At 34.3% G+C, this 11,682-nt stretch overlaps 1 protein-coding gene across 1 annotated transcript in view; it reads left to right on the top strand.

The window, feature by feature from the left end:
• The first annotated feature begins 3,893 nt into the window (after positions 1–3,893).
• Positions 3,894–11,682, top strand: part of CPS1 (carbamoyl-phosphate synthase 1) — a 118,952-nt gene continuing 111,163 nt past the window's right edge. The window contains exon 1 of the mRNA XM_003925583.4: positions 3,894–4,170. Within this exon, the coding sequence (XP_003925632.2) occupies positions 4,045–4,170 (126 nt within the window). The 5' untranslated portion in view covers positions 3,894–4,044. The remainder of the gene's footprint in view (positions 4,171–11,682) is intronic.

Genomic DNA, 11,682 nt, shown 5'->3' with positions numbered 1-11,682 from the left:
TTACTCCTTGCTTTAATTTCTCTCTTCAAAAATAGCATACTGATTGCCAATTTTTTTATGACTCCTAAGCATTCTTACTTCCTTTCATTCTTAACTGACATAATTTTATTTGTTCTTGCTTAAATAATTATCACTGATCAGGCAGGAATTAAGCACACAGGAATCCATTCATTCAGTCATTTTTCCGGAAGCATCTCTTGCATGCTTGCTGTGTCAGAGACTTTTTGATAGATGCACTAACTTCTTAGAGTTGTTTCTGATTCATTACTTAGAAAGACACACTTCAAGAGGGCAGTTGGCAGCCTCTGTACCTTTGAAGAAGGAATTCTAACACCCTTATTTTTTCTTCATTTCAAACCCTGCGTCCTTTATTCTCTAAGACATCTTGTTCTGATTTATTTCAATCTGTAGCAGGTCTTCCCTTGCTTATGTCAGTGGCCTGTCTAAATGAAGAGGATACTGGAAATCAGTACATACATAGGCTGTCAATGTTTCTTTATGTTTCCTTTAAAGATGTTTTCATAATGATTAATATAAATGAATTAATGGGAACAAAAATATAAACAGTAGTTGATAAAAGAATAGTACCAATTAAAAACATACCATGAAATATTCAACTTCATCAGTAATTTAAAATAGAAATGAAAGCAAAATGCTATCGTTTGCAGCAGAGCAAATAAAATAAAAGATAATACTTAATGTTGGTGAGGACATTTTTAAAGGGACACCCATATATTGTACTGATATGTAGGTGAGTATAATCTCTTTGGAGAGAAATCTGTAAATATTAATCAAAGATGGCAAGATTGACTTATATTGTAGCAGCAAGCAATGAAAATGGAATGTTTTGTAACTATTTCAAGTAAGGTTTTAAAAGAACTTTGTAATAACATCAAAATACTTTTAACATAGTATTACCTCCAAAAAGCATTATGCAAGTTGATGACATTTTTCAAACTATGTCCTGAGCATTGACATAAATGCTAGAAGATAATACTTTACTGTTAAAAGAGATTATGTTTGTAGGGTAGGTTATCTATTATTCTGTATTTCCAAATTTCTTTAAATATCAAGTGAAAATAAATACAACCTTGTACTTGATATTTTAACATTTTCAATACCAGATATGTCAATGAGGAATTCATAAAATAAAGTGCCCTGAGGGATTTCACAGGCTGAATGCTTCTATTTTTTAAAATGTATTAATAGAAAAGATGACTATAATCTATATAAAATATTTTCCTTTTTTCAGTGACTGACTCATCCGTTTAGAAAATCCTTGATGACCTGGCTCACAAAGAATATAGTTTCAAGTGCACAGGGTCCCCAGCCTGATGTGTGTGCCTGTATTCATGCCTGTCACTCTGCTCAGCTGCGTGCAGACAGCTTATATGAAGGAGGACTGCGTACATATGGTCAGAGAGGAAAGTCATTCCAAACAGAAAAATGCTTTGAAAAAAAATCTGTCATAAAAGTATAATATTTTCACTAAATTTTTTCATGTCTGATTTTAACATTCCCTGCCAACCAACCAATAGTTATAGCCCCAGCTCCTTTGATCTGTCCTAATGTAAACTCCCTCACTAATGTAATATATTTTTTTCCAGTTTGGTTCTAGATTTCAGTCTAGTCTGAACACTCAAATATGAAACTAGCCACTATTTTACTTATTGGCTGCTTCAATCTCCAAGATGATTGTGGAATGACAATGGATGGATTTTCCATCTCTCTAATTCAGAATATTTAACCAAATTTTCTGCATCCTCCTCCTTCATTCTGATGACTAAAAGCATGGACCATTAAAAAACAAAAACAAAACATATACTATTATCTGCATACAGGATCCTTTACTGATAAAAATGAAAGCCCATTAAAACTCTCATGCCCACATTTCTCTCTAGACTTCAGAGTAGGAGAATTCTATCCTAGAATTGTTGACATTTCTCTGGAAGAACATGTTTAATTCATCATGCTTTGTGGTCAACTATTATAAATGATGATGATGTCTTTTCTTTGGTCAAGCTCTGGACTCCTAAGTACTTCCACTGTCATATTTGATTAAAATATAAGTGATGAAGGGAGGAAATATACTATAGTATTCATTGCATGGGTACCTCGGGATGATGGGACTATGACTGATTTAAATTTATTTTGCATCCTAAAAAGTTTCCACAATGAGGATTGAGTTTGTATCATTTTTTAAACTAAGGAAAGACAACCCTCACTATGCATACATACTGTCTCTCTCTTCCTCTCTCTCTCTCTCTCTCACACACACACACACACACACACACACACACACACACTCACAAACAAATAAAAAGACAAGAGGTGAGATCAAGGTGTAAACTGGCGTTGGACTAAGCCAGTAAGTACTGCTTCTCATGCTTCTCAGTGCTCAGTTCTTTAGGTTGGGAGTTCTCCTTTCACTATTTTCATCTCCTCCAATTCATTTTTCAATGATCTTTAACACAAAATTTGCCTTTATTTCTTGTTCAAAATACTTCCATGACTACAGTGAAGACTATTTATGGAAGAAGGGTGACTATTTTAAGACATACAAAGCCTCCCATGATACAATACCTGTTCATTTTCCCGTTCTGTATCCTGCATCTAGGCTTTTAAAAAATATTTCTCTATGTTATTGCTCATGCCATGGCATCCCTTCTGTTTTCTTCCCCCTTTATCTACTTGGTGAACTTGCATCCTTCAACATAACACAGCTCAACATAATTCTATGCTTAAACTTTACTGAACATGCACAAGGAGATTGATCTTTCTTTATTTTCCCATTGCATTTCTGCAACTTCTATGACACCAGTTATTTTATTATTTATATACATAAGTATGAAACTATTTTATTTAGCTTTCTATCACCAAGAGCCATGAAGCACTTTGAAATCAAACAGTATTTATATGTGAACACATTAAGTAAGAGTGAAGATTTAAATTAAATTTTGTTTCTCTTTTAAAAAATAATCCTTACCCCAACTGTAGCACTGGTTCTATGTTATTGAAGTTAACAATCTTTATGTCATTTTATGTCATCTCTTCTGTTATGGAAAGTCCTAGGAATGAGTCTATTGCCTTTATTCCTTGGACTTCTTTGCAAGAGTATCAAAAAAACAATGCTGCAGTACTTCCTGTTCTACATAGTCACGTGATTTAGGCAAGTGCATCTGCCAGCCAGTGAGGTCCCTTAACAGCCTGGTTAAACGTGAGATTGAACGGTTAAGTGAATCACTTTTATTCATGTTGAAACATGAATGCTGAAGTTTTGAAAATTTTACGTATAACGTTTCAATAACTAAAAAAAACTTGACTTAGGAGTAGTGCTTATATTAAAATCAGTGTTTGTCATTGTTTCATGAAGTTTTTACAAATTTTACTTGATATTACTGATTGCCTTAACTTTGAAACACAGAACAATGCCACAGTAAGAATGTAATATACTACTCTATTAACCCAAAGCATAATGTAGATAGGTTAAGTGTATATTTGTGGAGAAAATTTTACATATTCATCATGTCTTTCTACCTCAGCAGAAAATGGCAAGGGTTCAGGTTTCTTTGGGAATTCAAAATCTCTTCTGAGGCATATTAGGTATCACATGTGACACAAGCAAAAGCCTGTGATCCTCAGTAACTTGGAAAGTTGCTACACAGTGATGTTCCTAAGGTTGTTCACAATGTCCAGTCATTCCATTCAGCCGCATAAGCAATTCCTCTGACGGACAGCTGGTTTTCTACAACCCTAGCATTATTTTAGCAGGAGAAGGTAGTATTTGGTATGTTGCAATTTGTGTTACATGCCCATGGAACATCTCTGGACATTCCCTCAGGAGGAGGGGTTAAGAGAAGGAGGAGCTGTGGCTGAAGACATTTAATGGCAGAATGAATGGAAATTCAAAGATCACTGAGCAGTCAGCCTTAAACACTGACTGCACCCCCTCCCAGATTTTTTATATTAATTAAAAAGTCTTATCACAAAATCTCATAAAATATATGTAATTTCCTTTAATTTTAGTCACAAATCATCTTAAAAATGACGAGGATTTTGACAGCTTGCAAAGTGGTGAGGACGCTGAAGACTGGTTTTGGCCTTACCAATGTGACTGCACCCCAAAAATGGAAATTTTCAAGACCTGGCATCAGGCTTCTTTCTGTCAAGGTAATATCCATATTTATTGTTTCTGGTAAAAATAGTATGGGGTATAGTTTAGCAGTGAAGCCAAGGTGTTCCTTACAAAGCAAATACAATTTTGAGTGTAGCTCTGAAGTGCTAATTTATTAATATTTGCTTTACTATGGTACCTACTGATTTAGCAAATGCTAATTTTTATCTTCTGTGAGTAAAATGACAATAATTTTTACCCAACATAAAGAATCATGACAATTCCTGTGAACATGTAAAATGTAAGTACACTGCTTGGGAAAGAAACATCTTTTCATTTATAGATAGCTTTCTGTGCCTAGATACTATGATTTATAGTTTGGATTTTCAAAGTGGAGCTGCTCATATGTGTGTGAGGCACATTATGGTATATAGTGTGTTAAGCTCTGTTCTGTAAACCGGGCTTGCTAAAAAGTTGTCTTTTGAAATATCATTTTAAAAATATTTAAAATATAATTAGAAAATATGTGTTTTGATATTTGCAGGTCATCATATAGACACTGCTTTAGCTTTTTCCTTTTCCTTCTAGCTGTTTTTTGGACAGGCCAAATTTATTATTTTCATGTGCAGAGTAATACATAGAGGCAGATAGTAGCTGATAATTCTGCCCGTTCACAGGTATCTATAACTGAGAGGGCATGCCCAAGAAAGACACATTAATTGTCCTTCTTCCTACCCCAGCCTTGAATTATGAAATTCATGTAGGAACCTCTGCCCCTTCCTACAACTTTATGAAGACGTTCATTATCAGAGAAGCCTGAAATTATTCCATAGGAACGTTACCAATGAAAATAATATTTAGTGAATATAAGTTTAAGTAATCATATTAGTTTTAGATATATTGCTTCTTTAGTAGTAAGAGCTATAAAATTTGAAAAAGAAAAACAAAACAAAACCTCTGTCTGTTGATGTCAAAATAAGATCTCATAGTTCGGAGTGTTCTGCTTGTACTCTGCTTGCTCATCAAGTTGACTAAGCTTCTGTTACTTCATTTGCTCAAGTCAGGATTCAGTGGGATTTTGGTCCTGACACCCGCAAGGCCAAGGAATACTCATAGATTCTTGTGGCCTCCAGGGATAGGAATGGAAAAGGAATGGGCATAAAAGGAAAGGAAGAGATACGGAAACACAAGGGGAGGGGAGAAGGGCAAGGGATGGAAGGGAGAAAGAGAGAAACTAGCTCAAGCTCTCAGGAGAAAGGAGAGAATGCATATAGTGCCTCGGTAATGTAACAACTTGAGTCTTTAACATTGAGAAGATTCTAACAGGAGCATAGGATATTACCATTTTATTTTATTTTATTTTATTTATTTTTTTTTTTTTGAGGCGGAGTTTCACTCTTGTTACCCAGGCTGGAGTGCAATGGCGCGATCTCGGCTCACCGCAACCTCCGCCTCCTGGGTTCAGGCAATTCTCCTGCCTCAGCCTCCTGAGTGGCTGGGATTACAGGCACACGCCACCATGCCCAGCTAATTTTTTGTATTTTTAGTAGAGACGGGGTTTCACCATGTTGACCAGGATGGCCTCGATCTCTTGACCTCGTGATCCACCTGCCTCGGCCTCCCAAAGTGCTGGGATTACAGGCTTGAGCCACCGCGCCCGGCGGATATTACCATTTTAAATTAAGAAAACCAGAAAAGAAAATGTCTTTTACATAGTCACATATTTAAATATACCTGAATTTACTCTTTTTAGATGGAGATCATATTTTAAAGATAGTTAAAATCATTAGGATGTAGTTACATAACGGCCAGTGAAGGGGACTGAGAACAGTCACTAAAGGTTAGTGCATTATGTCTAGTTACAGACATTTTCTTGAATTTAGTTTAATTACAGCAAAAGAGTGGGAAAGGAGAATAGTCTATACTAACGTCAAAGACATAGAAACTAGATACGAACTATGAGAATTTATTGTTAGTAATACCTCAAGGGGACTCATGTAGGAGCTCAGAGAAAATCAGTAGTAATGAAAGTTTTATCACCTATGATTATATGCGCCATCTAATATATCAAAGTTGGGTGACTTGGAATATCTTCTTCTCACTCTGTGAGACAGTAGATACGTAGGTAAGGATAGGTGCGTCTTCATCAGTTACCAGAAACAGCAAAATTAGTGAGTATTTACTTAAAATGGCATAGATATGATTGAGATTAGAAACCAGTTCTCCAAGATCACCATGAGTGCTCCATGCAATCACCACCACGATCACAACCACAAGAAAATGGTCTAATTATGTGGATGGATTACTGTGAAAGCAGTTCTAGCTCATAGTGACAGATCTGTTTCAAGGGTCTGTCACAATGCACAGCTAAGAATGACAAATTTGTAGGAGGACTAAGCCATCATTTCTTGGTGTAAAAGCCATTACTCACACTCAATCATTACTGGCCAGAGTTTTGGAGGAATGCCAAGCACAAAAAATAGAAGCTCTGGAACTTCACAACAGTGAATTAAAATTCGATAGAGCAGCACAAGGGGACTTGTGTTATTACTCACTTATTTTGAAATAGTCCTCTACCTACTTTTCTTCCTCCCTTCACTTTAAAAACTCAACTGTCTTAGAAAAATATATAAGAATTTACTACTTTTAGATGTACATCGTATTTTACAGATAGTTAAAACCATTAGGATGTAGTTACATAATGGCCAGTGAAGGGCACTGAGAAGAGTCACTTTAAAGGTTAGTAGCATTATGTCTAGTTATAGGCGATAAATGGATTGTGAAAGACACCTGTGGTCACATCTATAAGCATTGCCCTGTAAATTGGGTTGCTTTTTCAACGTATTTAGAAGCCCCTTTTCCTCTCTCTTTGAGGACAGAGAGGTTGGTTTTGATGACAGCAATGAGGCACATGCAATTTTATGTGGCCCTTCTCTGGGTATTTGTCTGTGGCTAATATTTATAGAGTGCCTTGCCAATTGACACAGTTATATTTTACTTACAGGAAAGAGGAAAGAATTTCAAGGTGCTCTATATTTTAAAGAAAGTTGATATCAAAGGTACAAATGATCAACAAATATAAAGTACTAAAGTTTTAGAGACTATAATCTTTTTCCATTAGTATCAAAAATGTTCAGTGCTCATTATTACATTCAGCAGGTTGTAACAGCATAGTGAGAAATACTCTGGATGGGGCACAAAAAGATCTGGATTCTAACCCCTGCTATGCATTTCCTAATTCTCTGATCTTGGTCAAGTCACATGTTCTCTGAACCTAAATTTTGTCATCTTTATAGTGGAAATGATGACTGATTTACTCAAAGGATTATATGATTGTCACACACGAACAATTCTTAAAAATCTTTAAGGTTTTAAATTTAAACCATTAAACTGAACACTTTAAAACAAAAACTAGATATTTTTTAAAAATTCCATTCTATACATTATAGTAGAAGGACTTAGTAGAGGGTTAGATCAAAGAGTCCTTATATTTTTTATGGACTGCAAGTTGTTGCAATGACAAGATATTTGATAAGAATTTTCAAATATTTATAATAATGATTCTTTCAACTTTAATATTAAATATCTCTAAGAAGGTATTTCTTATAATAAATCAGACTCAAAGGAAATGAAGCATATACTTTTTTTTCAGTATGACAAACTTAATTCCAAAATGCAGAATAGATACCATAATAACCTATTTCATTCATTTATTCATTTATTCTTTAATAAACATACAGCCTCTACCATGGGAGTATACAGGAAGAATGATAAATAGAAATAAGTGGACAATAAGAAGATATTCTCTGATTTCAAGAAACTTACAGACTTAAGAATTCTGAGTTCACAAGTCCTGGAAAGTCACAAGACTACATAGTTTTATTTTTACTTGCAAATGAATTTGGAAATCAAAGGTATTAAATTGTAAAGGTTAAGTTCCCTATGAACAGAAAAGTGTTCGATAAGAACTGCTTCTAGCTAGTCCACTCATTTTTGAACAATGCTGACCTGTGTTATAATTAAGCTGGGAACCTAACAATCCAAGTGTTGTCTCTGATACTTCAGATACGAACGAGCCCTGGGAGTCATTATTTCTTTTGAAAGGCTTTAATTTTGTAAGATTTTATATTCTGATTTTGATATAGAAGTATCTATTTAATTCAGTCTTGAGGAGCTATTGTCATTTGGTTAGAAATTGGTAACTATAAAAACTCCTACAATTAGAATCATTTACTTATATTGTAATAGCTTTAAAGACATTCACAGGAAATAAAACTCATAATTATGTTGGAGCCTCTGTACATACTAGACATAGGAGTGGGGATAGGGTTATCACATGCTTTTAGGAATAACTATTTTATTAGACTTTTACTGTATATAGATACATTTTAGGACTGGATTTCATCTTTTAAGAATAACTATTTTATTAGACTTTTACTGTATATAGATACATTTTAGGACTGGATTTCATATACACAATCTACATTTTTGAAATATTAATTGTGTTCCAGTCCCAAATGAGCTGTTGCAGAATTCATTTGCCTGATGGACAACTTTACATATTTTTGGTGTGCAATATTTGTCTAATTGGGAGATGGTCTTTCTTTTGAACATTTTTATTTTATCCATTTTTTTAATATCCTCAATTTTCTAAAATATATACTCATTTGTTACCAACGATGCATTGACATTATGAGCTTCTTGACATAAAACCCTTGAAAAAAACTGTAGGTCAAACATCCTAGACTAGGTGAAGTGAGTGAGGTACCTGGGATGGAAAATTTAAGAAGGCTGTCACTGTTCATGTCATTACGTACCTCTCAGTGTTAGATCCTAAGCACATCACTCAGTATACTCCAGTCCCAGCTCTGGGTCAGAAGCTAAGCATTCTGGCTGTAGAACTGCATAAGGGACTAGCACTAATCTTGATCTATGCTTTCCTCTCCCTTATTCCAATTTGCTCATGTTTAGCCATACTTTCTGATGATCTAGAGGTGACATTAGGTCTTATGCTATGGAAACAAAGATGATTCCTCTGCCTTCACATCTCGATTACATTTTCTTCATGTTTCCAACTTGTTCCAAAGATTGAGGTGTGCTACAGAAAGTTTTCAATCTCTCTCATCCAACGGTTATGCTAGAATTCACTTCAAGGCTTCAGGAGGAGTTTGCTATGCTACGCTGACTGCCCTTGATGTGACTTGTACTTCCAAGGGCATTTGCAATGATGGAGGCCCGAAGAAAACTGCTCGGGCCAAGGTCAAAGTTGGTGTTAGGCTCCTCAGCCCTAGGGATCTTTAGCTTCCATTTGATTTTCTTCATGTGATCTAAATGAGTTTAACTTATAAAAATATGTTCAAGGCTACTCTGTTTTATTTTTATTTTCTTCAACTTGTTAAATGCTATACATTGATCTTTTAAATTTCATAGGGAGGTAATCGACTTATATGAAGTTCTCATAAATGAATCAATAGGTTGCTACATTGTTATAGAATTTTACTAAGTTTCTTCTATAATGCAGAATAAAATATAAGGCCATTTTAATTTATCACAATACAGTAAAAATTAGCTTATGATATGTATGTTCCTCCAGGATTCTGAACAACTTGCTACATAGCAGATGCTCAGTGAGGGCATATTAATAAACCTATACTTTATGAACATACTTCGTAATGAAATTTTTGTAAATGCTGTATCTTATTTACAATGAGAAACCTTATTAGAATAAAAATAACTCATGAATCTGAATCTTCTGTTTATAAGTGTTCAGAACATGAAAGTACTCAAGTAAATTAACCTTGTGATTTTGTCCCCCTAACATTGGCTTATGTTTAACCAAAGGCCAATGACTTAATATTAACTTAGAATGTTGTAAGACTATTAACTTAGAATGTGGCAAGGCCTAATTGATTACTGCTGTTAAGTGCTTCCAAATTTTGAAGTGTTAGGCCTTGAACTGCAGAGAAGTATCATTAAATATTTTAAAGACAAATTGTGCTCTAATTCCGAATTTCAAATATCCATATCTTAATAGTATAACTCCAAAAATAAAAAATAAGATTTCATTTACTAGATTTTAACTTTTTACCATATTATCTACACAATAGTTATCTGAAATAAATTCCGGCTTTAGGCTTCCTACTTTCCAGCACTTAGTTCAGATTTACTTATTAAGAGGAAGGATGAATACCAAGGTGAGTTAATAGCTAAGAAACATTAGGTAAGCCAGATATCAAGTATGCTACGTAGCTTTAGGCCTTGGTGAAAATGGAAAAAACATGTGGGGCTTCTACTTTTTCTGAGGTACAAATAATTTACATAGACAAATGATTCAACAGTAATACACCAATCCCAGAGTAAATCATTTTCATCTTTGCTACTAGCCTGAGGAGATTATTGACTCTTTTTTTCCAAACCTTTTATGGACTCTCTTGCTGAATTAGCTTAAGGCTTTACATCCAGAACATTTTAGTGGTGGAGTCTCATATCCAGGAGAAGAAGCATTTCTGTTCTTCCCATTTCATGGATATGTAAGTGCTGCTGTTAAAACAAGGACACATGGTGGTCTATTTTTGCATGTAAAACAAAATACACATTAGCAAATCTGATTAGAATTTTAATTAGGCTTCAAACAACAGATGGTTATTTTTAATTTGAAGTTTTGTTATTGTTCTTATATATCTGATGCCATGGTTGTTGCTTAACCTGGCTTCAGAATGTTCTAACTCATTTCTTCTTCTGTTATTTTATTGCTTTCTCAAGAGCCCAATTACATACTGAACATTATTGCAATACCACACAAATTTGTTTTTTTTCTTTCTTTTTCCTTTTTTGTCGCATTTTGAGAATAGGTTGTTTAAATCAATGAATAAGAAAGGATTATCACTTTATATGGCTGTCAGCAATTCTATAAATAGAACACTTTAGGGCAATGCTGTTTATAGTTGACATATTTCTTCCATTTCAACCAAAATATTGTCATGTATTCGTAATAAAACATGCTGTTTTAAGTTTCAATATGTTTCTCCCTCATATAGTCCTGTGAGCTCCATGTATACAAAAGCCTAATGCAATGTTAGGCTGCAAGAAAAGTCTCATTTTGACTTGTTTTCATTTTGATATAAAAGATCCAAAGAAAACTGGTTCAAAGTAAAGGATCAATATCCTTCGAATTAGTTCAGAAAGCTGATGCGTTGTGAAACTATACCTGAACGATGAGTAGATGATTTTTAATAACATAATGCTGAATGCAAAGGAAAACCTAACAATAATGATACATACTAGGCTGCTTCAAAAACTTTTATAGATTAAATTATAAATCATGTTTGAATTTTGACTGCTCCTTCCTAAGACTAAGCCCTCTAAATCAGTCTAGCATAGCACCAGGGACACATTTTTAAACCTTTTTCAAAAGGAATGTAGCTGTGTGACTCTCATTAATAGCTGTTGCATTATTCTTATTCTGGAAAATACTTTGAAACATCTAACCTTTTAAACTGAATCTCAAACTGAGAGGATCAAAATGCAAAACCATATTCATTTGTTTGTGGTCCCATAAAGTTAATCAA

Source organism: Saimiri boliviensis, chromosome 5, assembly GCF_048565385.1.
Source record: "Saimiri boliviensis isolate mSaiBol1 chromosome 5, mSaiBol1.pri, whole genome shotgun sequence".
In the NCBI taxonomy this organism is placed as follows: Eukaryota; Metazoa; Chordata; class Mammalia; order Primates; family Cebidae; genus Saimiri; species Saimiri boliviensis.
Note: the sequence above shows the minus strand (reverse complement) of the source record. Positions and strands in the feature narration are given on the sequence as shown.